At 44.4% G+C, this 27,161-nt stretch overlaps 2 protein-coding genes across 2 annotated transcripts; one reads left to right on the top strand and one right to left on the bottom strand.

The window, feature by feature from the left end:
- Positions 1-558: 558 nt before the first annotated feature.
- Positions 559-10,239, bottom strand: LOC139346418 (mitoferrin-2-like). Its single transcript, XM_070985475.1, has 4 exons — positions 9,713-10,239; positions 4,507-4,735; positions 4,059-4,115; positions 559-3,512 (listed from the first exon to the last, which is right to left on the bottom strand). The coding sequence occupies exons 1-4, from the start codon at positions 10,052-10,054 to the stop codon at positions 2,920-2,922; spliced, it is 1,221 nt and encodes a 406-aa protein (XP_070841576.1). The 5' UTR covers positions 10,055-10,239; the 3' UTR covers positions 559-2,919.
- A 1,729-nt stretch (positions 10,240-11,968) lies between these two features.
- Positions 11,969-23,047, top strand: LOC139343492 (ectonucleoside triphosphate diphosphohydrolase 7-like). The gene is made up of 13 exons (XM_070981189.1): positions 11,969-12,060; positions 12,201-12,386; positions 13,058-13,263; positions 14,568-14,718; positions 15,335-15,438; positions 15,582-15,641; positions 15,757-15,905; positions 16,141-16,307; positions 16,902-17,103; positions 18,186-18,305; positions 18,405-18,490; positions 19,640-19,801; positions 20,247-23,047. The coding sequence occupies exons 1-13, from the start codon at positions 12,053-12,055 to the stop codon at positions 20,461-20,463; spliced, it is 1,818 nt and encodes a 605-aa protein (XP_070837290.1). The 5' UTR covers positions 11,969-12,052; the 3' UTR covers positions 20,464-23,047.
- Positions 23,048-27,161: the final 4,114 nt, after the last annotated feature.

The following is a 27,161-nucleotide window of genomic DNA, read 5'->3' as shown; positions in this document are numbered from 1 at the left end:
GTCAGAATTTCTAAACTTAGCTTCGTCTTAAAATTTGCTTTGTTTGAAACTAGGTCATTCTCGACATTTTTGCTTGATAAATGAAATAAATTGATCGTTAAAGTTGCTGTTAATTTTCACCTAATCCTTTCAGCTTTTATCATTGTTATATTAAGCTTTTAATAGTACACTTTTCAGCTTGCAACTATTGTCATTTTTAACTAAAACAAAATCAATCTCCTGCTTTTCAAAGTGTTTGTGGGATGAAGTAAAGTTGGTGCCCTGTGTTGTAGCCAGTGGAGTGAAATAATTCACTGCAAGCTAACGAGATACCTCATCAGTCTCAACTAAAGGACTCTCATAGATCACCTCAGTTATTCCAGATTAGAAATCAGATCATCCCTCACGATTTGACTTAAATCTGTTGAAATAAAGACAGTTTGACAGAAGTTCAGTCATGAACCTCTCGTGCACTGGAGAAAATAAGTTCAACAAGTCCATCAAACACCTCGTGGGCTTCCTTGTTGCGTCACGCTGACAGACAGACAGGAAGGAGAAGAAGAAGACACGCAGACAAAGTGAAGTTCTCTCAGCGCTTGGAGAGCCAGCACCAAGAGAAGACCCTGCTTCTGCGAGGAGCTGCCTTAGCGAGTTTATTTACAATTCACAAAATACAGGTGTCGCTCTCTAACAGTGTTCAAGCTTTTCACATCAGCGTCGACAAACCACCAAACCTCTGTTCTCTTTACTGCTGTCTTTGGTTTCCCAATCTTCAAACTTGGCTTCATGAGGAACACTCCTACAATCGTTTTAGAATACTCTTTACCCATTGCATTTTTTTCCCTCACTCATATAGTCTGTCTGAATTTAAAATATCCAGGTTTTTCTTTGTTGCTACCTCCCCGATAAGGATTTTGTGTGCGGTCTACAAAAACCTGATATTTCACAGCGCAGTCTTGATAAAACGTATTATTCAACATACAGGTTGGCTTTGAAACTTAGCTGGTTAAACAGTTTGGGTTTATCTATATTTTTCCATAATTATATATATTTTATGTACAATTTTCTCCTGTTCTATGGCTTCATAAAACAATATCACATCTATCTGAGGACCTCTCTGTAGTAGTTGTGCGTTGGATATATGGCGGCGAATTCAAGGCATGTGTAGAAGTAATCCGACTTTATTCTCTGCACTTGTTCATGTCCGAGTTTCCAGTTTTGTCCTAACAACGATGAAGAGGTTGCTATTAAGTGCTAGGACGCTGTTCGGCTTCAAAAACAAACTAAACTAAAAAGTGATTGTCGCCGGCGAATACAGCTGAATGTCGGTTTTCTTCCGCCTGAAATGAAAACTCTTCACGTGCACTAAAGAGGAAAATAAAATCCTTTAACACTGTGTCGCCGCGCTAAATGTCTCAGATGGCATCTTCTGTACGGTGAATATGTTGTTTAACAACAAAGACATAATTGAACATTTCCCAGCATCAGTTTACACGTAAGCCACTTTAACGGCTCCATGCAGAGACGAGCTGAGGCCTTCAGGTGTGCGCGGATTTCCAAGCATTCGGTGCAAAGATATATGAAATATGAAAGTATTAAAGCAATAACCTGTTTCGTACTGTCCTTCAAAGATTGAGACTGACAGAATAAAACAACTCGTTACTTCATGTTAGTGTTTTTCCTTTGAAGGACAGCACAGGGTGGAGAGCTCGGTTCGGCTCTGTGGAGATCAAATGTCGGTCACTGCTGAGTTTTACTGAATTTACTCATTCACTGACACACAGAGGCACGTACACACACGCTCATACACGAGCTCCACTCGAGTCTTCGATACTTGACTTTCTAAAACAATTAATAAATTACAGGCTATGTTGCCCACATGACCGAGGAATTTGAATAATTTCTCGTTTATAATTCATTTAATAATTCCTCCTTTCATCTCAAACAATCTGTCTTCTGTGGTTCTTGCTCGTTCCTCTGAGTGTTACTGCACACCAGCACAATTATTGAAGCTTTTTTTTGATATTGCAGACTCTGTAAACTGCAGCTGCTTTCCTGGTTTTTAGAGTAGAGGTTGAGCTGTGCGCCCCCCTGTGGTGAAAGGAGATATAGCAGTAATACTTTCAAGCGCAACGCTGGCGGTCAAGAGATGAGCGTTAACAGAGCAGTTCTTAAGTACTTGTATGATACATTTTTGTCTTGGCTCTGTGCTCAGACACACGGCTTTCTAACTGTGAGGCTGAAGCTTCATCTTTTAGGGTATTTGTTCCTCATCATTGTAGAACGTCTAGCCCGTTTATCCTTTTGTTTGTATGTATAAAAAAAATGCTACAATTTCTCCACAGTTCACTGGAAGTGAACGTAAACACTCTCAGTTTAAAAGCTCAAAGGCAACACTTTAACCTCAGAGTCATGGATTTGTTTTTATTGCAGTGTATTTGAGTTCTGGGCCAAGACAAACCTTTCGAACAACGCTAACTAACTGCACTGTGGGTGGTTGAGGGACGTGAGCATTTTTTTTTAAATTCAACTTTACTTTTACTGTGCGTTACTCATAAATAATTAGCTTTTTGAAAGCCAACACAGGTAGTTTGTCAAGTTGAACACTGACATGAAAAATAGTTATAGCATCAAAACCAGGACTTCCTGTCTACAACTTTTCTTACCGACTGGTACTGCAGGACATCTTGTCAGCCCTACATGGAATAATGATCGAGACAAGTTGACTCCTAACGGTTGTACGCTTTCTCACCTGCTATGAACTAGTTAAGACCACGCGCACTTAATAGATCTCAGTAAGCAAAATAAAAGTTGGCTTTTTGCTCAAAGAATCTAAGGATTGTGGAGCCTTTCAAGCCTTCAGATCAATTCGGACACCAGTGACTGATTACGGTGCAATAAACCTTCGTGTTGCTGATACCCAATTCAACTGCCAGGTGTTTATTTGTCTCCGTCACGATCTCCACGCAGCCGTCTCTCATGCTGGCGCTTGGTGATGATGTATTTGAAGAACTCGTAGACGGACCAGCTGATGGCCGTGGAGGGCATCTGGTAGATGATCCGGGCTTGAACGCCTTTGAAGAAGGCCGGCACGCCTCCCATCCTGTACACCGTCTGAAAAGCCTTGCCCAGTCCAGAGATGTGGCGGCTGTCGGAGGCTGAGGCAGTGGCTGCTCCAACCGCTCCAGCTGCTGTCGCGGCGTCAGCCTGGATCACATGTATGGCCTGAGCCTCCTGTGTGTTGAGGAGGGTCTTGCAGACGTCGAGGGGAGTGGTGGCAGCAGCAGCCAAAGCTCCAGCCAGCGCACCAGACACAACGTGGGAGGAAGGGTTGTACTGTCTATGGGGGTTGAGGAGCTCCTGGAGGTACTCGTAGGTCATGAAGTGGAGTGCCTGGAAGGGCACGTTCATCGTCAGCTGGGTGGTGTAGCTGCGGTAGAAAGCCGCAGGGCCCTCCTGCCTCAACAAAGACCCCATACAGTGGAGCACGCCACGGTAAGGAGAGTTGAACATCTGCATTCTCTGTTTCACAACTGAAAGGGAAAGAGAGGGGAAGGAAAGGAAATCAGCAAGGAAAAATACAAGCAATATATTGTACATGTGCAGCACTGCAGGGGCTGCTTCTATCAGATTTTTGAAAAACAGCTTAGAAAGAAGATTAATGCTTATTGTTATCTTGTTCAAACAACACAAGAGTCTGAATCTCGACAATGATCATAAATAAAGTTGTGATGATAAATACTAAACATACATATTTTGTAAATACATATTTCAAAGCAATGATGTCACTCAGACTCATTTTTCTCAGTGACATTTGGGCTTCCAGGTCACAGCTGAGTCTGCAGCTCCACCTACTGTCCTGATGGTGGAATAGCACCATCACAGGCATTTTCTATAAGGTCTTTGAAGGAGGTTGAGAGCTTCTATAAATAGACAGTAAATACAGCACAGGTGTGTGTGTGTGTGTGTGTGTGTGTGTGTGTGTGTGTGTGTGTGTGTGTGTGTGTGTGTGTGTGTGTGTGTGTGTGTGTGTGTGTGTGAGTGAGTCAGGTGAGCTGACAGCAGACGAGGAGGTTTACCTTCGGCTGGGTTCATGATGGCATCGTGCAGCACTGTGGCCATGCAGCCTGCCACTCCTGCAGGACAGAGAAAACCATGAGGAGGAAGTAAAATCCTCAGCCTCGAGCAGATCAAGTTTCCTCCCTCCTCCATATCACCGAACTGACATCGATATTTTCAGAATATGCCTTATGAGCTGTTAATCTGCTGTGAGCCAAGGATTGCTCTAGGATTTAGCAACAATGAACCACACATGCAGCAGTATATGTTAGTAGTATTAACATTCTACCATCAGCGATATTACACTTTAGCTTTCTCCTTCTACCCACTTTTCCCTCGCTTTCTATCATTTTGTTTAAGGTCTGAATTGCGTTAGAAAAGTAGATAAGCTGTGATAAATCTGTCCATCATGACTGAACAGTAAAATTTTCATTGAGGCCTGTGTGCATGTGTGGGTACGCATCTTACCATTGGCAAAGTGGCTGTTGGCGCCAGGATGAATGGCGTCACTGAGCGAGAACTTGATCTTCTCATAGCAGGCAAAATAGAGAGCGTGGGCAGGCCCCGCCCCCACCGCCAGCACATTCACGCCTCTGATTGGCCTCCACACACCCTCGGTCCGCACAATCTGCCGCAGGGCGTCCATCACGTTCCTGTAGCGCGCTCCTGGCTCGGGGTGGAGGCTCTGCATTCGGGTCTGGGATGAGAGGAGCACAGAAATAAATTAGATGTGGGTGGCGGGGTTTGTACTGGCTGTACAGAACTCATGAATTCATTTATTTAGGTGTCTGATGAAAGAAAAACAATGAGAACAATTTCCAGCATCACTGAAACATGCAGGCAAAACTTCAAAAAGGTCAGAGGTTCAAAGGTCAGGATGTCAAGTGTCTCAATAATACTCAAAGAACCGTATGATTGATCATGGAAGAGCAAAGTGGAATACAAAAGATTTTTTCTTTATCTAGTGTTGGATATTGTGATATTAAGATAAATTTGACAGGCCTATTTCTGCAAACCTTTAGGAAAAAACCTTTTCATCTTAAAAAAAAACCAAAAACGTTACAAGTACTGACAGCGCAGGTCTCCTGTCCTCAGACAAATGAGACTTCTATTACAACAAACCACTGAGGCAAAGCAAGCTTTGCCAAGACAGTTTAATCACTGTGTACAAATTTCAAGCAGTGTGTGTATTTGTGTCCCTGTAGTGTCTAGACCAGGGGTTCCCAAACTTTTCCATGCCATGGCCCCCCAAACAGCATTAGCTTCTGGCCTGAGACCCCTTTTGCAAACCCACCGACAATGCTACAAAATATGTAAAGAAACATAAACTTTTAGAATGATTTTCTTACTTTTATTCACTATTCAATAATTATTACATTTGATAAGCATAAGAATATTAACGAACATGTTTTCAACCCTGTATTATATTCCCACTGAATAATGAACTTTTCAACAAACTGTTGACAGACAACAACAGAACAAAAGAAATCAAACCTCTCTCAATTGTGTGTGTGTGTGTTCACTATTCAATAACTATTACATATGTTTAGCATAAGAATATTATTAACTAACATGTTCTGCTTTTTTTCTTAACTTCCCTCCAATTTTTTGAGGCCCCCCTAGCGCCCCCTGGTGGCCCCCCAGTCCCCACTTTGAAAACCACAGGTCTAAACCACACTCTGACAGCCCGTTGACTAGAAATCACACCCGATTCCGCCCATGCTCATTTTAGGTGTTAATGCCTGTGTCTCAACTTTTTCTCAACTTCAAGTCGCCAACCGCAAACCGCGAAGCAGAATTGCCTGCACAGGAAGTGGTGCAGAGCTAAACACTCAGCCTACCACTTGCACTGCTTCAGATAAGCGCATGGCTGAAAAAAAAAATTCAAAGCTCCAGATCCAGATGGAGCAATCCTCAAACTTTTCATAACATGCAATAAGTGAGTTTCCCCAGCCCACACCCTCCCCTCAGGGGTGAATGTTTACAGCAGAGGAGGGAGCACGGCAGCCTCCTGGAGGCTGACATGGACGTTCCCGCTCCCTGTTTCTGGGAAATGGTTACTCACATGGAATGTGCTCAGTCATCCACAGTGTGTTCAAGTCTGGTGTTTTTTTCCTCCTTTTTTTTTTGAGTTTCTGGAGCACGGAGCTCTGACTGTTCAACCCAACGCTGAGACAATGCCCGGCAGTTTGACCAAACACAGAATCAGGTGTCAGTGAGCACAAAAAAACAATAGAGGACTTTGTGTTATGTTGCTCTTTTACATGGCAAAAGCCCCTTTGTCCCAGCAGAGTGAACCCACTAAGGCTGCTCTGAATGCAGGGAACTACAACACTGGAGGAAAATACATAGATCCAACAGAAACAATCCATGTGATGTACTAGAAAGCAATGTTTCAACATCCACAGTCCAGTGACTGAGCATCTTGAAACGTCCTGTTATTGCACCTTATTTGGACTACAGGGAAGTACAGTACATGAGGTTTGAATACAAACAAGACGACCGGTGCTATTTTAAAGCTGCATTTGTCAAGAAATAAAAATCATGACACCTAAACCATACAAACAGCTAAACAGTAATCGACATGGAGTCACTGACTCACTCATGTGACATATGATGTTGTGCATTACTAACTGTAAAGGGGAAGTAAACAAGGGCAAATTAGACATGACATTTTAACTACAATGCTTGTTTTCACGCTGTGGCCCAGTATTACTGTGCATACAGAATGCACTATGCATTTTCAACTTGTTATCTCATGTGCTAACATTTCAGTTATGGTCCTACTGTACAGTTTGCCTTTTTGCTGTAGAACGAGGGACACTAACCTCAGTGACTACAACAACGACCTCTGAGGGATTAACCTTCAACCTGGTAGCTACATCTGACTCCAACCTTGCTTACAAACAAACAGTCCTTGATTGGATTGAATGACAAATGAGTAATACTGTTAGCATCTATTATACACACTGCCTGGAGAGCTCTGTATGCCTCTGCAGTCACATTGGTAAAGCCAATATAGTGAGCAAATTTTCTCAGGTCATTGGCATTACAAGGACTGCATGAATGTTTAATTTTCTTTGTCCTGTATGTCTTACTCTTCCTTCTCTTTAACATTATTGCTGATGGAATCTGAAGTTAGGGCTCTCTAGGGCTACATTAGCAGATAGTAGCAGCTACATTAGCTGTGAGCTGTTTGGTTTTTTGAGTTACTCTTTAAAGACCTTCAGGCCACAAGGGCGAAAAAGAGTCTGAACTCCAGACGATGACCTAAGGCATCATACACACTAATAGGTTGAACAGAAATGTTGGCCAACCTGCTGTGTGAGCAAAAAAACCTAAGATTGTGGAAATAGAGAAATCTTGGGTTAGAGGAAGTTACACACCAAGCACAACTGTAATGAAAAACTTAACTTCCTTTAGTTAAAAAATATTTAATGCACTTCTGCCTTTTACTTTACTGGGGTGGGGAGAATTTAATGTTGCTTCACTTTTTTTTTTTTTTTTTTGCTCAAAGGTTTTTAAGAATGAGGAACTGATGTCATCATTTGTGCTTGCTGTTTTAACATGAAACTATGTTTCTTTACTTTTCACAATAATAATTTACTTATGCACTGATGCATAGTCATAATCACAGTGTTACCAATTCTAATGACAATATTTTTCTTTCATAATGTGTAAAGTACCAATAATCTATATATTTATGTTTGATAAAGGATTGTATTCATACTTGTGTGAGTCAAAACATTAAGTATGTGGCAAACACAGAATTTGAAAATGCTATTTTGACTCACCAGAACAGAATTCTAGTTATTTCTGACACCTGATAACATGAAAAAGACAATCTGCTGTGCATGGTGCTACTCTGATGCAATGGATCTGCAATGGAAACTGTTGTAAACAAGGGGATGGTGTGGTTCAAGGCCATTTTGCCAAAAAAATGCAATGAAGTGGAGGAGCTATCATCAAGGAATTTGTTATGAAAAAGAGCTTTGTCTGATTGGCCACTGCTCAGGGAAACCACCGAGAACTGTTTGTTCTTTGTCCTCTGATACAGCAAGAAGAACATAACAGTCAGGAGAGGAGGCACCAATGACACAAACAACGACCAGTCGAAGACATCAAACCTAATTCACATTTAGTCTTGATGTCAACATCTGATTAGTAGGGTCGATATTTCCAACAAGTCATTTCTAATTGTAATTTATGTGTCCTGGATGAAAAGGAGACTAGTGGCTTTTGGCAAAATGTCTTTGGTGTTGAGGTGCGTTTTGAGATTAAGGTGCTGAATTAGCCCGTAAATCAGAGGAGAGTTAACTTTCGAGGTCTGTAATGAGCGAGTGGCTAGTGTGGTCTGCTCGTGAGAAGGCCCAGTGAACGGTTCCTCATTCAACACAGAGGATCAGAATTAAAAAAATAATACTGTACAGTCTGTGCTTCCAGGCTTATTTTCATAGTGTACTGTTTTCACATCAGGAAATTAATGTTTTTTTCTGCTTTGTTTTGTACAGCAGGAAATCATAACCATAAACCAACAGATGTAAGCAAAACCTTTTCCCGAGGATGTTCTTGCTCTCACCACTGTTCACAACTGGTTATAATTTCTTCCACTAGTGCATAGCTCCTCAATGTGCTGTGTTCTGCATTGTGGGGCAGTGGGGTCTATCAATACCATGCTCTTAAGAATGTCAAAACAGAGAGGTCTCTAACCTCTGAGATCTGTTTGAGGGGCGGCCACAGACACAGCTGCCAGATTATATAATAATTATCTTTATGAAAATTACAGCTGTGTAGTAAAGAGTTCTGAATCAATAATTAATTGATCCACTCCACTGCTGGTACAACGTTTCAGGTTTTTTTTTTTTTTGACCTTATCATAGATTGGTATGGTTGGGTAATCATAATTCCACCCAGTTGTGTAATATATATTGGTTAACTGTAACACACATAGATGCAAAAGTGACTGATTGATAAGATTGATGACCGATGACCCACATGTGTTAATCATTTACGAGCCTAGTTTTAAAACTTCACAATGAACTTTCCACATGACCTCCTCACACAGATATCGCCACACTAAATCCGCGAACAACTGAAATGAGTTTCAAACATAGAATCCATCTTTGAATAAATAACCTGTTAATTTGCCTGGTACGCTGGACCTTTACCGACCCTTTTCTATCACTGCCGCACAATGACAGAGCTTAGAATTGACAGTTGATGGTTAGAGCTATGAAAAAATATGGCATGTCCTGTCCGATAATGGATACATGTTAGCCAGGAAGGCAACCACTACTTTAGCTAGTAGGCTACTGTACGTTGCATGCCAGCTGAGTGAAAGGGGACGCAACTGTCAAAACTAACAGTTTGTTATTACAAAAAAAATCTGTTAAATAAAAGCTGAGCTAGGATAAACATGCCCACTCATGTTTTAGATTTTCATTTTGACCACCTTGCGTTGCGTTATTTTCTGTTTAGATACCGTTAGTCAATTAACTGACCTCTGTTAGCAAAACCTGTTAGCTTGTAGCCTAACGTTACTCGAGCTCAGGCTTCTGTTGAGGCCTACGTTAGCTCCAGGTTTATGCAACCAGTGGCGGCGTTGACAGTGACATAAACTGGGCCTGAAAACGTTTCAAAATAAGCAATATGTTGTATTTGGTTGCTCTGGTACCTTGACACAGTCGATGGGATACATAAGGCAGTGCTCCATGATTCCAGCCACGGATCCTGCCAGCATGTGTGTGCTGGTGGATACTCCCTGAGGCAGTCCCTCATAGTCTATTTCTGGCTCGACAAAGGTCGAGGTCTCCGGAGTTGCTCGATGCAACATCGGGGCAAAGTCCTGTTCCCCTGCCATTCTTGGTGAAAGAGATCCGACAAATCCCCCCGTGGCGTCCAGGATCCTGCCGCCCAGCCATCGAAACTCAGCCCCGGCTGCAGCGCCTGTGACACGGCTGTCGACGCCCGGTGTTTCCACGGACGCTCGCCGGGACACGAAACCGTCCGCTTCCATCCAAGGGACGGGGTGTTTAGTCCGTCAAGTCTATTAAATCGACGACTCTAGCGACCCGCCTGTTGGTGCCGTCTTCCCGGCAGCTTGCTTACTGCCCCTGCCCACCCGTAGAAACTCTTGGCGGGTCGCTGGTACAGCGCGGCAGACAGCTGTGGAGGGTCCGGGAGCCGGGAGACCAGGCGGGTGTGATCTTGGCGGATTTGTCTGTGAGTCATATTAGAAGCTCCAGATGATTCGACAGGCTGACTGTCAATCACTGACAGAGCATCTCATTCGCTAATTTGGCTTTAGAATGAGGCGGGCAGATGAAGTGATTGGAGGTTTAATGTCAGTGGACGTAAACGATTTTGTAACATCGGGAGGTCACATGGACGTACGGGAAGTGCTACACAGGACGTCCCAAACTGGAATTGTAACCATAAAAATATATAATTGGCAATAATTCATAATTAATACATTTTGGCATAAGTTTTATGTTATTTTATTCTATTGTTTTTATTGTGATATTGTAGACAGAGTATTCGTAATATGCTTGGAGAAAAATACTTTTTGTAAGTGATCTGATATTTTATCATTAGCCTATATGACATAGACATAGACATAGACATTTCAATCGATGCTTTTGTGTCATGAAACTCTAACACGTTTGAGAGTAGTTCTACAGTTCAACAGAACAAAACTGAGGTGAAATATTTATTTTTGAGCAACAAGCTGATACTAAGTCACACTGGCCTTACTGATTTGATCTATTTGCTTATAAGACTGTGCGCTACTGTGGTCGGGCTGAATGAAGGCAGGCCCTACTAGTAACAATCATAAACTCTAGAAATTGGCAAATGATCCACAGCATACTCTCATATCTCCACATGGTGGCATATGCTGCCTTCAGGTTTCGCTCGAATCCCTTCATTGTAATAAAAATCTGATTCAAATTTCGAAACTGTGTTATGTTATATATTATATAGATTGTAGCCTATGTATGCCAGTTTATCATCTGTGTGGTTTATGATAGCAAGTCAATAAACAATAATAACCCGCAGTCTCTCTCTCTCTCTCTCTCTCTCTCTCTCTCTCTCTCTCTCTCTCTCTCTCTCTCTCACACACACACACACACACACACACACACACACACACACACACACACACACACACACACACACACACACACACACTTATGATTCCGTGTGTTGTGTTTTTTTTAATAATGCTCAGGCTATATAGCCTGTGATGTAATTTCATATTTGTCCCCAGTTCGTTGTAGCCACTTTGTCGTGAAGTTAACATTCGTAGTTTTCATTTTTCCTATAGCACCTGAATGCGACAGAGCGCTGGAAACGCTACGTATACGATGACGCACCGACGGGTCGACCGGAAGTGTGTTGGATTTTTTCGGTCATTTCCTCTCCTTCGCCGTCTTTTAAAATAATCTCCGTGAAATACAGCGAGAGAAGAGAAGACTCTCTTATCGGGTCTGTCGGAGGAACAGCAGACTTAACGGAAGAACTGTAGGTCATGGCGGATGATCGGCATATTTAGGTAACTTTATATCAGACAGTGATAGCATGTGGACAAACTGTAACGTTAACAGTAAACTAAGGAGTTCACGAATGTACCGTTAGCCGGTTTGTAACTGAGCTGATGCTAACTTACGTTAATAGATACAGTAGTAACGTTAGCCTGTTGTAGCTAAGGCGGAACACATATAAAATATATTCTCTGTGTTTGTCCCTCCAGCAGAGCAGCTGTTCTGTTTCGTATGCAACAGTTTTATATTATGTAACTGGGAAATAAGCCACTCACGCCTCTTCTAATGGCCTGTATTGGCAAGAGTTGGGGTAATGTTAAAGTAAACAGCATTTTAGAGGGCTGTGAGGCCGTATTAAATCTTTCCTCCCTCTTACCTACAGGAAGAAGAAAGTCTCTGAACAGGATCCTTATAAGACTGCAGGCAACATGAGGTGACGACTGTGTGTTTAGTATTTTTGCCGACGTGGACTTATGGCAAGGTAATAGACTGATAACTGCCTCTGTGAGAGACGCCCTGATGAGTGGTGCATCATAATGTGCACTGTAACCTTTACATATACTAGAATACATCCTGATGTCTGTCTCCATAGCGTTGATTGTAGTTGTTCCTCCTCCACAGGATCACCTTTTCCTGCCTGCCGGCCTCCTGGTACTGCAGCGTGTCCCTGCTGTCTCTGGGCTGTGCTCCCAGGCAGAGACTGCTGCTGCTGCTGCTGCTCTTCATCGCTTCCACCGTCCTCCTCCTGGGAACCTATCAGAGGCAGCTGTGGGGTCCACAGCGACGGCCCGGGGCCCGAGTCAACATGTGAGTAGGAGCTGGAGAGTTCTGCGCAAACAGACAGACTCAGAGGATGTGCTGGAGTCACACACAGTATATAAATAAATACATATGTGTGTGTGTGTGTATATATATATATACACACACACACACACACCATATGCTGTTTCAATCCACAAATAAGTCTTTTTCTTCTGTGCATGTGATTGGTTGATTGAACCCCCCCCACCCCCCCATGTGAACCCGACAGTTTGTTGCAAGGCTGGAAAATTCTTGGTAAACAGAGGCGGCTGATAATCGGCTTTGCTAGCACAGTTATCACGTTTGTTTTTGAAGCCAGACAGCTGAAAGTGACGTGAACTCACTCTGTGAGACTGACTGCAGGTGTGCTCTCTTCAGAGACACACAGATGACTTTTGTGAGTTAAAAACACTTTGTAGTTTTGCTTGCAACTCCTTTATAACTGGTTCTGTGCATGTCTCAGTGTGTCTGTTGTTAGACATGTGGTTGAATTAGACATGCACATGCCATTATATTGTCCTGTTACATACTGCTGGGTTTACATACTGACATATTCAGTTTGCTGTTGATGAATGTGTGTGAGTATGTCCACGTGACATGGAAATAAAACCTTTCATTGTCACGCTTCTTCTAAAAACAGCATGTTTCTCATAGCGTTCCTGCGTTCTCTCGTCCAGGTACCTCTCCATCGCAGAGTCCATGGAGGCCACTGACGTCCTCAACCCTGCCCTGAATTATGGGATCGTGGTGGACTGTGGCAGCAGTGGTTCTCGGGTCTTTGTGTACTACTGGCCCCCCCACAACGGGAACCCTCACACGCTGCTGGACATCAGACAGATGAGGGACCGCGACCGCAAACCAGTCGTCAAGAAGATCAAACCTGGTGAGTCCGCTTTCCTTTTCTTTTTGTCATAAAATACTAAAGTCGTGCAGACAAAGTTTTGTTCTTAACATGCTGAGGAGTTAAATGTGCATATTCACACATGAATGTTTGGACTGTCCTCAATGGACGGCTGTAGTTCCTTTGTGCGTTGCACTCTCAGTCTTTCCAGTGCATTCTGGGAAAGAGAACTGAACAGTTTTTGATTAAGAATCAGCCAAGACAAAGCAACAACTCTGTTTCTCTCTTTATTTCCTTTCAATATTGTGAATCATTTGAACCCATAGTTATGTGTAGTGCAAATGCTTGTGGTGAAAAGGCCAAAGATTTGACAGAGATTTGGTCGAACGTTGTCTTTTCTGGGATCATGCAGTGGTGGCATTGAGCATGAAGGTCATTACTTATCATCGTGTGTCCATTTGGCTCGCGGCCAAAAAAGTGAAAGACGAGAGTGTGTGAGAGCGACTGGAGAGTGCATTCATGGAAAGTCGAAAGTAGGAAAACTCCAAGTTCAAACATTACTCCTGCTGTTTTTCCTTGTATGGAAAACTCTCTGGTCTCGTCCTGAGCTGAGCGGTCTGTCAGGAAGTGTATTAATGATGACGTTAGTTTGTTAAGCATTTGAGTCACGCCAGCAGAAAGGACCATTCAGTCCTCGAGTTTTATCTAAGTCGCAGCAGATGATTAGATACACCGAGTTTGTTCCAGGAGCAGCAGTTAGAGGCTACGAGGAACTTTGAACCCTGGAACATGATGTAACAGCCATCATGGAAGAACCAGTTTTTCTTCTTCTGTTTTCAGGAACGACACCTTTGGCTGCTCATTCATAGTCATGATTATGAATTATTCATTTACATTTGTCATTTTATGTCAACTGGAAAGCAACTGCATTGACTCAAGAGGTGATGATGTGTTAATGTTGTGCTCATAACGTGTTTCCACTGCCCTCAAGTGGCTTAAAATTCAGTTCAGGCAGGTTTAAATATCAATCTCAGTATCAGCCTGAAAAAATCCAGTACAGGTTATAATGTCAGCATGCACATCTGGAATCAGTCGCACATTTTCTGAAACAGTGATTTGAAGTTCAACGCAGTGAATTCTGCAGTAAAAGCGTCACTTTCAGAGCTACTGACCAAACACACGTCTGGATACTCAGCGTGAGATCAGACAGATAACCGCGTTCCACGCTGACATCGTTTTCACTCTCGTCTTATCGTGACAGCTTTGCAGAGGTGAGTCATATCATGGTGGATGTTGTAGTTACTCTTGTTTTGTAACAGATTGCGCTCACGTGTGTGTTCTCTCAGGTATCTCCACCCTGGCGAAGACCCCGACGCAGGCCAGTGACTACCTCCACCCTCTCCTCAGCTTCGCCGCTGCTCACGTCCCGCAGAACAAACACAAAGAGACGCCGCTCTACATCCTCTGTACTGCCGGCATGAGGCTGCTGCCAGACAGGTAGACAGAGCAGCATGCATTTTTTTTGTTGAAACTGATGCAGAGAGCGGCCGATTTCACTGTACGATCAATTTTTGGAGGATGATGTTTGTGGTGTGTTTCTGTTATTTCGCCCATTTTCCACTGAAGAAATGTGAACACAGTACAATTAAGCAACTCCACAAACACAACGAGCGTATCTCTCCAACAAAAACTGAAGATCATGAAGGGAGGATTTACTGCAGGCCTGAGTTATGTGTGTTCATAAACTGTTTACTGTACAGTGTTTATATAAACTTATGTTATGCTTGCTCTTGCCGTCATGCTCCGTGCGCTCTCAGAGTATTTCAAGTCTGTCTGTTTGTTTTCTCAGCTTTATTTGTGCATTTAAGGAAGCTGATTTTCTAGTTTCCATCCAAGTTCACCGCTGAGCCGTGACCTCTCTTGTTATTTTGTAATTTGAAAAAGCAGCAGAAAGAGTTCAGGACACAAGCTTTAAAAATACAATCCATGAGTTTGGTTTTGATTGTCGAGCTGTTGTGTTACGCTTTGACTGGACGCAGAGCCGCCTGGTGTTGGTGTTATTTTTGTCCAAGCCTCTGTGTTTGTCTTATTTTTCTTCTGTCTCTGCATGTAGCCAGCAGGCGGCCATCTTGGAGGACCTGGTCACTGATGTCCCCCTCGAGTTTGACTTCCTGTTTTCCCATTCCCATGCCGAGGTCATCTCTGGGAAACAGGAAGGTGAGGTGACATGCTTGCTGGTACTGGTCTGAGTATATATTGGTAGGAATTATCCTAAAAAAGTCTTTTCTAACTGCTTCCTGCCTGTTTTTTGTCTCCCCATCGTGGCTGTTGTGATAACGTGATACCGCTTGACCCTGAAGGAGTGTATGCATGGATTGGCATTAATTTTGTACTGGGCCGCTTTGATCATGCTGATGAGGGTGAGTGTGAAGGCGTAAGCTAACCAGACATAAACTGACACTGTTTGGTTTTGTGTGACACACTCTTTTAGTTCAACGTAAGAGAATAATACCACGATTTCTTCACATTTCTCAGAGGACGCCACAGTGGAGGTGACAACAGGCTCTCAGAACCAGCAGCCAATCAGCAGGCGGCGCACAGTGGGCATCATGGATATGGGTGGAGCTTCACTGCAGATCGCGTACGAGGTTCCCAGCGCCATCACGTTCAGTTCACCACAGGAGGTAAAGAAGTGCAGTGAGCGGCGGAGTGATGGTGTGAACTGAAATGTCCAAAATCCCCAAATATTCAGTTTACAGTAATGTAAGACCAACAGAAGCTGTACCTTCTCACACATGAGCGCTTGGAACCATCGTGAAAAAGGACATAAATGATAAATCAGCTGTTTAAATGATAGCAGATCACGCTGGTCTGGAGAGCCTTTCTGACCTGCAGCGCTGTGACGTCTGTGCGTTTTAGGAGGAGGCAGGGAAGAGTGTTCTGGCAGAGTTTAATCTGGGCTGTGATGTGGAGCACACACAACATGTTTACAGAGTCTACGTCACCACGTTCCTCGGCTTCGGGGGAAACCTGGCCAGGCAGCGCTACGAGCACCAGCTGGCCAACAACACGCTGGCCAAGAACAGGTTGAGACTCACACACACACATAAGCACACACAATGTATTATTTTTGGGCCACTGTGCATGTCTTTCTATCTTACAGCTGCTGTGATTTTCCTTTAAATTCTAGCAGCGACTGGGTTCAGTGAAGCAAAGCGCACATCTGTCTGGTCTCACACTCAGTATCCATACATGTGTTTATGTTTCGGAGTCGAGCTGATTGCCAACCTCCTTATCTCTCTTTTAGTAGTGTTGTTCAAAACCAAGATTACCTTTCTCACCACAACTTTGAGCATGTGCGAATGTTTTACTGCCTCCAACAGCTGTCGAAACTGAAACCTTGGACTGTGAGAACAGACCTCTTCCTGCTTTGCACCATAAAGCTCAATGCATATTCTGTGAGATCCAAACAGGTGGTGCATGATGGAAAGTATAGTTTACAAGCCAGCCAGTCATGCCAGTCTGTTGTCTATGCTAATTATGCTAATGTGTCCAGATGAATATGTTAACTAAACACAATAAAGACGCTGTAACTGTTGAAGATGTACATGCTGAACTGCTGGACCGCTCCCTTCCCAGTGCTCCTCAATGTTTAACATGTCATGTTCCCATTCGTCCAGGTTCCTGACCGCACAGACAGGCCTGAGTGAGGACAAACCGTACCTGGACCCCTGCCTGCCCACCGGTCTGTCAGACACAATTGTGAGGGACAACCACACCTTGTACCTGAGGGGTCAGGGCGACTGGACTCGCTGTCAAGAAGCCGTACGCCCCTTCCTGGGCCTCCACAATGGCACCATGTCACCAGGCGGCGTCTATCAGGTACGAACCTTCATGTCAGTTTTGAATTCAATAAATTCAGCAAACAAAAAACTACAGTAGTGCCGTCAAAAATATCACGTTATTAACGCGTTAACGCAAATCAATTTTAACGGCGTCAATTTTTTTTATCGTGAGATTAACGCTCTTTGTGACCTAGTGAACCTAGTCTTTTATAAGCTGTGACCACGGCTAATAACGTAAGAATAACTACAGGATCCGATTGTAAACCGGAAACAAAACAATGGGCACGCCCCACGCACGTTTTGGTCTTGCCTGCTCGCTAGCTGTAAAAGAGTAGGCTACCGGTTTGTGTGGATGTCAAGCGCAAAACGGCAAAATGGATGCGAACAAGATTCTGAATGAAAAGTTTCAAAAAGTTGCCAGATGGGTCGACTGACAAGACCAAAGTTATCTGTGTGTAATGTCGGTGTGAGCACATCCAGTCTGAAATACCACCTGATGGCCAAACACACGGCGAATGCGAATTCTCCGCCGCCTCCTTGTCAACACCAGGCGACAATGGATGGCTTTCTACAGAGGCATATGGATGCTGTTATGTTCAAAGGAAACTTAAGAAAGGAAAGTTTAAGCCATGGTTTAACATGGTTTTAGCTTTTTTGTAACCAAGTATTTCTTTTTTGTCATCTGTTTATTGACAGTGTTAAATTGTGTGAAATTCGATTCATTCAAATGTGAATGACTGCTCAAAGTGAGAATGTTAGTGTGAAATAAAACACTACACGTTGTTGTTTTCAATAAAAAACATTTGCACAAAGCAAGCCGATCCACTTTTCCATGTTGATAAGACTATTAAAATAATAATTCAAGGGACATTTAGAATAGCTAAAAATGTGCGATTAATTTGCGATTAATCGCGAGTTAACTATGAGATTCATGAGATTAATCGCAATTAAATATTTTAATTGATTGACAGCACTAAAAAAAACATGTTCATGATGATGTATTTCCTTATTTAAGGGCAGTTCTTGCGCTCATATTGAAATCCCTGCTTTCCAGTCTGTCTGGTTCGATTGTTCATGAAGCAGAAATACACAAAAAATAACAGAAAATGTTTTTTTCAGGCTCCCATCAACTTCAGCAACAGCGAGTTCTACGGCTTCTCTGAGTTTTTCTACTGTACAGAGGACGTGCTGAGGCTGGGGGGACAGTATGACAGCGAGAAGTACTCCAGAGCCGCCATGGTATCCACACACACACCGCCGAGTCGTTCAGGAGTAACCTGGATCAAACATATGTTCGTAGAAAGTTTAGCGGCTGTGTTTGTTTCGGTGTTTCCGCAGGACTACTGCTCCACCAAGTGGTCGACACTCAAGCAGCGTCTGGAGAACAAACTTTTCTCTCAGCAGGCCGACATGAGCAGACTCAAGTAAGTTCATCTCTCTTCTCCGGCTGCCTTCATCCTGATCCACGCTCTTGTTCAGCTTGTGTTTATTCCCAGCAGGACACACGTGCACCTCTGAGGACGCATCACTTGTGTGTGCGAGATTTCTCTCCAGGAAAGAGCAACCAGACACAGCATAGAGCAACACATGTAAAGACTTTCATGGCCTTGATGTAAAGTAGGTTTAAGTGATCAGTGCGAAACAGCTGCAAAACTCTCATTTATTTACAGGAAAATGATGTCATTTAGATGTCACAGTCTCACCAGTTCACCTTTCGCAGGCTGTAGATTCTCCACTAGGAGGTGCTGTTCAGTTACTGTTAGTTCTGCCCCTGCTAACCAGCGCCACCAGCAGGAAAGGGAAGCAGCAGCAGCAGCTTAGACCTGCACACGCTGAGGTGTCCGTATCACCACCTACAGGCAAAGAAGGCTTTTTATAGCTGCTGCTTTTGAGTCTACGTGTGATTTTAGGTTTGTGTTCTTCTCCTGGATTCACTCAAACCTCCACCGGGTGTGAAATGCTTGAATAGGAAATCACCTCAGCTGGATTTCAGGGATTTTAGAAGTGAATGCATCATTTCTCTCCTGTTCTAAACAGAAGCCAGGCCCAGCGGTGAGGCAGAGACTTTATTTTTGGACAGTTAACACTGAGGCTGACAGCCGAGCCAAAGTGTTAATTTTTTGGAGAAACAGTCAGAGCCGACAGTTCCACCAATCGACAACAGACATGTAAATGATTGCACTAACACCCGAGGTCATAGCTCAGGTATTTAGCACTGAACACAGAACTTAGTCAGCCTGCATCAATAATTTGCTTTTACTTCCCTGTGAAAGTAACCAGGTCATCAGAGACCATGGGATGTTTTGCAGGTTTAAAATGCAAATTCTCTGTCCAAAAACAGAAAAGCTGTAACACTCAGTGCCTGTATGTGGCTAGATGATGCTATTATACTTTTGTGCCTGTAGGTGGTGCTCATGGGCATGTCTACACCTGCAGGTGTGAACAGCTGGTATCTTCCTTTGCCTGCAGGTGGAGCAGGCCGGGCTGAACCTGCCGCTGACATTCATTCGCTGTCCCTTTGCAGGCCTCTGCAGAGTAAACGCCTGCTGACCCACCTGCTCTTGTTCACTCAGGTATCAGTGCTTCAAGTCAGCCTGGATGTACGAGGTGTTGCACTCCGGTTTCCGTTTCCCCGCCGACTACCCGAGTCTGAAAACAGCCCAGCTGGTTTATGACAAGGAGGTCCAGTGGACTCTGGGAGCCATCCTGTATAAAACCCGCTTCCTGCCTCTCAGGTGACTCCATCATTACACCACACACACACACTCCTCCCGTCCCTGTAACCATTTAACCTTTAGGTTCAGGAAACAAATCACAATATGCAAACTCTTTCAGAGAAACATGCAAAGTGTGACACCATGAAGGAAATGCAGGGCGGCCGTCCTCTATCAGGGTGTGTCTCCCTTCAGCTAGACTCGAGTAGAAGACATTTATATGTCTTTATGAGGCAGCGATGGAAGCTCTAAAGATGAATTAAATGTAAGCTATTGAAGATGAGCCCTCCCAGTGCAGTGGCTGAATACATGAAAACATGCAGGTTGGTTTTACTATTATGCATCACAGATAGCGCACGCACTGCAGGGACAAATGGATGACTTTGTCCCACGCAGACTGTTTTGTATGAAACATGCAGCAAGGTGTTGTTTTCATGTCGTCTTCTGCCCTTCCTGTCGTCTCCAGGGACCTGCAGCAGGAAACGCTGCGGCAGAGCCACCCCAGCTGGCTGCGCTCCTCCTTCGTCTACAACCACCACCTGTTCTCGCTCTGCATCCTGGTGGTGGTGCTGGCCATCCTGCTCTACGTCCTGCGCCTGCGGAGGATCCACCAGCGGGAGCAGCGGCAGGCCGAGGCCCTGAACCTCCTCTGGGTCGAAGAGGGAGAGGCCCTCCTCCCCTGAGAAGCAGTGGACTGGACGGGAAACGTTCTCTGTGTTTACTCTCTTTTCTTTAAGACCGGTTTGGAAGAGAAGAAGCAACTTTGCATGACGGATTCAAGAGCTGTCATTAATTCGCTCCCATGTTTCAGCCTCATTGAATGAGTCTGGACAGCAAACCTGGAGTCAGTGGAGCGATGAGCGATGATAATACTCCCCAGCAGAAAATGCTTAACATGGAAATATGGATTTGTGGAAGACCGTGGCTCCATTGAGGGCCAAATGAGCTGATCCATCCACAGTGAAACCAGTCCATCGGCCATTCATCTTCCCTAGAGAACGAACCCTAGTGCATTTGGTCACCTTACACCTGTGCAGCACTTTAATGCATGGCAGGATACCTCCAGAGCGAGTCCAGATGGTCTCAGCTGTGCTTATTAGGGCCGACATAGCGGGCTGTGTTTACGCCATATGGGATGGATGAATGAACGAGATGAGGAGGATTCCTGTTTTTTCAGCTCCAAGCGTGCACATCATTGAATACCAGACGTTTGTATGATTGCAGAGTCGGCAGTGTGAGGTTTAAAAATACAGCTCATTGATAATATAACACTAATTTATTTACAGCACGATAGAGAAAGAGTTGGGACGCTGTGGAAAACATAAAAAAACAGAATGCAAAGAAACTGTGTTTACCGTCAACAGTTTTACAAAGTGTCCCTGAGCTCATGTGGTAATATCCTTCATACAATCATGTGTTCACAAAGTGGTGAACCTCGCTCCATCCTCGCTTGTGAATGACTGAGCCTTTCCAGGATGCCCCCTCCTGAGGCACAGCACGACAGGCTCCTTTTGCTAATGCTAGCAGATGTGTTAACGCTGTTCCAGTTAGCTGAACTGTAACAGTGCTGTGGCACTTTCAGCATGTTAGCATGCTAATATTCAATTTAATATCAACGTGTTAATTTAGCTTAAAGTACAGCAGAGTTCAGCAAGGTCGAACAATGTAGAGCTGAGCCTGACAAGCAGTCTGAAATGTCCCAAAATGGCCACTGTACAGGTGTGCAGGCAACAACCTGACCTCTCATCTGGAGCCCAACTCGACATTTTTGCCACTAGTGGAGGATCTAAAAACACAAGTTACCCCCCAGACTTGGTATACTCCAGATGTGTCTACATCTGTTTCTTCCCTTCATCGTGTACATGTGACCTCTGAGTATTCGGTAACATTTGAAGAGACGAGGAGGCTGTCACTCAGCCGACAACTGATTTTTGTTTCACCTTAAACCTCAAACTCCTTCTTTTACCGCCATCGAACAGGTGAACCTCAAAGGTGATCTCATGACATCATGAGTGCGACGGCGCTTTTCTGCCATCAAAGATATTGTTTCATCTGCGCCTCCCTCCGTCCCGATGGGAGCGTTTCCTCAACGGCAGCCCCGCAGGCCGGTGACGTCAGCCGCACAGCTCAGGCCTCAGACTGCGCTTTGATACTCCGTGCCACTGTTGTTCTGCCAAGACCCCGTCCAGCACTGATTTCTATCAGAGGAAAGCCAGAGCCAGCTGAAATAAGCGGATTGATCTGCTCAGCGTTTGGATGAAGGCGCTGAAAGCAGACGAGGACCCCAGAGGCCCGACTCAAACAGATGTCGTCTGACTTCTGAACGCACTAACTCCATGAAAGGGAAGAAAGTCTCACGCCGCTCGCCAAAATGGATGCTGGGACGCGGCAAACAGTGCTGAGAAGACCTCAGCGTGAGGTATGGTTTCCAACATAAACTGCTTTGAAGCCATTTTTAGGAAAGAAGCCTTACCCTCAGGTCCGCTTCATTCAGCTTCAGGTCGTCTGCATTCCACAGCTGTAAATGAAGCCACTGTTTGGCTTCTTTTTTTTTTTTTTTTACTGTGTTTTTATGAGTCCTGATACAGATGTGCAACAAACCATGATGATGCAGATGTGTCTGAGTAGCACCTGGTGAAACTTTCCCATTTTTTTTTTCTGTGTCCAGACGTCATATTTGTAATTTAGCTGATTTCAGGCAGAGTTCTGGGACGTGACCCTTCAAACCAAGCGATGACGACTCCATTGTTTTTAGAGGAAGCTGTTTTGTAACCTGTACTGTGGTGCTTAAAGGGAGCAGAGACGCGAGCTTTAACTTAAAACTGTGAGTCCACTCGTGCTGACTGTGTCGTGTACACACTTGTACACACTCCATTCCTTTCCGATGCGTCCTCGTCAAACTGTCGGTGTGTGTTTTTAACCTCATCTGTACCTCAGAAATATGTTTCCCACTTGTGAGTCCTGAACCAGCAGCCGGAGAGTCTGAAGGCTCGCAGTGATGTTTCACTCGTGACGCCCTCGAACACCTTCTGCCAACTGCGGACCTGATCCCTCCTGATGTGGTTTGAAGGATTTCTGCTGCTCCTCTGATGTTGTTCTCCTGACATGGGACCAGTGGTTGAGCGCGTCCCTCGAGCGCTGGGCGTTGTGCAATGATTAACAGTAATTCACTGAAGGGGACACTTGACTTTGATGTTTTTAATTAAGGTACTTTTAACATCAATGTGAATAGAAACCATTCCAATCCAATAAAGAATCCTTTTGTAATGAAATCAGTTTGGAGTCTTGTCTGATGTTTGTGCAGGATTTTTGGCAATTAAGCCCTCCGCACCGTCTTGCAGACAGACTTTATGCCCCCCATCATTCACCTGGCTCCACCATTCAGATTAGACAGGCTGTAAAGTCAGAAACTCTTGGGTCTTGTGTTACCTTTGAGAACACGATATCTCCATGAGATCCATTTAGTGTCTTCTCTGAAGCTTTTGATCGTATATCTAGTTTTTAAGCCAACGCCGACCGAGTGCTCAGAACAATTGACAGATAACTGGGCGATGAGTAGTTTGTGATATGACTGAAAGCTCCAGAGCAGCTACTAAATGGAACATGTGAGATTATTATTTTTACTGCAAAGTACTGAGAGGGAAAAATAAATGTACCCAGAAACGGCCTTAGCTTAGGCTTTAGGTTCGAGGTGAGGTGAAAGAGTTCAGCCTCTTTACAAAGTCACTTATTTTCTTACATCCAGTCGATTGCTGATCAGCAGTCAGACAATGACTCACACAATCATTGGCTGGATGTTCTGTGCAAAGCTGCTTCTGTCACTTTCTGCGTATAACAGCATAACACAATGAGCGCCTCGTGGAAAGTGTGAGCCATTATCTCCATTTGTACAATCTATTGCATCTCTGACAGACGACTTCTGAGTGTGGCTCGACTGAACGCCCAAACACTCCTTTGCCTTCAGGTGTCTGACACCTTTTTTTCCAGTTAGGAAACAGTTCTCAGGAAAATGCGAAACAGTGAGATTTGTGGATTATTTTTTTTTATATTGTGAGAACCGCTAACACATTTCCAGCCACTGCTGACTACACCGGAGTGCATCAAAAACACCAGACTGAGAAATAAAGCAAAATTATCCACATAGTTTGATGCCATTAAAGGTGAAATGTGGAAAAAAAAATGGGTGAACTGGCCCTTTACTTTTCTAAATTTAGCTCAGGGTAAATATCTGGGTTTGGAAGTTTGTTGAGATTTTGGTCGGTGGAGCTTGTCTCCAACAGCCCAAAACCTGAGAGTGTAACTGGCTCCTATGTAAGACCACAATGAGGGCTAAAAAAAAGGCCCGCCAGCTGACTTTAGACTGTGTGAGGTGGATCCTGAGGTGAAATCATTGTCAGTACACTTTAAAACATGCAAAGGGCTGATCCTCGCCTTCATTCCTTCAGAATGAAGTTATGTAAAAAAAAAAAAAAAAAAGCTAACCGGTGCAGTGACTCTGAGTGACCTGCTGGTGGTGCTGTGCAGCATTACGTACCAGCGGTCCCACAATGGAAATTCACATCCTGACTTGATGCTCCAAGAGGGAAACAAAGAGCAACACCTTAAATCGATGCCACTGTCGCCTCACTGCTCTGAACCATTAATTACCTTCATTACACATATATACACATTGTACATTAAAGCAACACAGCCCCATTTTTATTTTAAAAATATACTTTAATACAACAGCTGCATATAAATATTAAAATATACATTATACAGGTGTACAGTACACTCACACGAAACCAAAACAAAAAATATTAGGCTTCTATTTGTACGGCACTTCTTGTATTTTTTTTTTAATTTGTTTTTTGTACTTTTTTTTTTAAAGGTTACTTACTGACAAAGGAGTTGTACATAAAGATGTGTTAATGTGTTAACAGGTCCGAAGAATCACTGTAGTACTGTGATCACTGGGGGAAGGAGGGAGGAAAAGGGAGGGAGAGAAGTAAGGGTTGCTGTACAGTATATGACATGGCATCGTGGAATGTTTGCTCGTCCGTCGATCTTCCTCTCCTCCCATCGTTCAACGTGTTTCCAGATAGATTAGAGCACCAGCAGGGATGGGATCTCTCAGTCTTCATTCTCTCTCTCTTTCGCTGGATACCAGAGGATCATTTCGTCGTTTCCAACGAGACGTCGTGTTTTTCCCGCTCTCGTCCACCACCGGCTCTCCATCTCGACAGAAACGACTGACTCGGTTTTGCTTACAAGGTGCCGCTCGTACATCACGGTGGCGTTCGAGGTGCAGAGCCAAGCGTCTGTGTTTCAGATCTCTGGAGATATTTCAAAAACCAAAGAGGTGCGCGGACCTTTCACCAACCAGGGTTCAGCGGTGCTAGCGCGATGAACAGTTATGCGAACGTGTATCGTGGTTTCACGATGCACACACGACCTCCACAAACCCACAAACTGGGAACTTTTCCTGTGTGATTTTAAAACTTCATGTGCAAAAGGGTCCACTGAACAAAAGCTGAGTCATTACAACGAAGGTCAACCCCTCCCCAAAATGGAGGATGGGTGAAGCAACATTTCTTGCGGTTTTGACTATCTGAATCATCAAGTACTCTGCCCATTGCAGAATAATCAACCTTTTTCATGCTATTTCATACTTCCTTTTTGGATAACGAATGCAACACAAATACGTTGAGCTCCGCCCACCTCAAACCGGCGAGAAAAGCACCGTGAAAAACACAACTTCGTCTAACTTTGGCCTCAGGGTTTCAGGGTCTTTAAACGACCTTCTGGGTGTTTGAAAGGTTTCCGTGTCGTGAAAACAGACGCTTCGCTCTGTGACTCGGGGGCAGTGATTGGACCTGAGAGGCACAAACTGGAGCGAGCTTCAGCCAGCTTCCAACACCTCTGCTCAGTGATAAGAGAACTGCACGTGGACCCGCAGGTTTGACACCTTCCCCCATCAGGCCTCTTCCCAGATGGAGGTTTCCAGGTCAGTGACAAATGAGACGGGGCATCAAGACGCAGATGGCTCCTCCTCCTCCTCCTCTGCAGCTGTCAGAGTGTGAAAGGGGTCGGAGGTGGTGGATTAAAAAGTTTGGGATAAGCTACTCCTCCGCTCTGGCTAAGTGCCGTTCCCCCCGGCCTCCTCCGCCCAGAGGCCCGTCGCCTTTGAAACGGGAGAAGCCTGAGTGTCTGTGACAATGTGAGCGCTGGGCAGAGCGGGGACGGGCACCCAGGGGTCAGCGGCGTCCCACCAGTGTAGGCTTACTGATGGGTCTATTCAGCCCGCTGGTCCAAAGCCCCACCGCGCTCACATGGAAGGTGGTGACGGAGGGAGGCCAACAGCTTCTCCCTGTCCTCGTCACTACCTCTCCATCTGTGTTCCTCGACTCGACTTAGTGTTTTCCAAGCAGGGACTATTTCTGACTTCCTAACCCAAGCACACCTGCACGGACATGAACGGAGGGAAATTCTTTTTTGCGAGGAAGGCTTGAACACAGGCAGCTGCTCAACTCCGAGCCTTTCCAGCCGCTGAGGGTGCAACTAACCGTCAATTCATCTGTGGTTTGGTCAATAAAGTGTCAGGCGACAGTGAAATCAGAAGTTCCCACAGCCCAAGCTGAGGGCTTCACACTGTTTGCGTGGTTCAACAAAAAAGAACTGCAAATGATTATTCAGTTATCAAAATTGGTGTTTTTACCTACATTTTGTCGACTGACTAACCCCAGATGCCCTCCGTCACGTCTCCGTCACGCTTCAAATGTCCACCAGATGCATTTCAGAAGCAGCACACAGTTGCAGCTGCATCAATAACTTGTCGTGGCACTTTGCTTGTTTTAATAGCTTAAACTAATTAATTATTTGCTGTATTTTGTGACATAAATAAACAGCAATCAATCAATCAATGTGGGGTTCAGCTCAACATTTTGGGAGATTTGCTGATTCACATTCTTGCCTAGAGTTAAACACAACATATGCTATCTTAGCTTAGCATAAAGACTGGAAACAGAGGGAAACAGCTAGCCTGTCTGTCCAAAAGGTAAAAAAAAAATCTGCCTCCCAGCATCTCATGACAGCCAGGGGCAGTGACTTCCTGTCTTGTCATCACTTTGAGGTTGCCAAGCAACCAGTGGAGACTCAAGGAGGTCAATGTGCCAGGCCAAGAAAAATCCTGCACATAACCACCCAAAACCATTAAAAGCGTGTTAACCAGTGAGCGTAACAGGCGCTGGCAAGTTGATTTTGTTACCTTTGGACGGAGCTAAGCTAGCTGTTTCCTCTGTTTTCAGTCTTTATGCTAAGCTAAGCTAACCAACTGCCTGCTCCAGCTGCATATTTACCTGACAGCCAACTCTTGGTAAGAAAACAAGCACGCACATATCTG

This window comes from Chaetodon trifascialis, chromosome 2 (genome assembly GCF_039877785.1).
Source record: "Chaetodon trifascialis isolate fChaTrf1 chromosome 2, fChaTrf1.hap1, whole genome shotgun sequence".
NCBI classification, from domain to species: Eukaryota; Metazoa; Chordata; class Actinopteri; order Chaetodontiformes; family Chaetodontidae; genus Chaetodon; species Chaetodon trifascialis.
The sequence above is the reverse complement of the archived record's forward strand: the minus strand, read 5'-3'. Positions and strand labels throughout refer to the sequence as shown.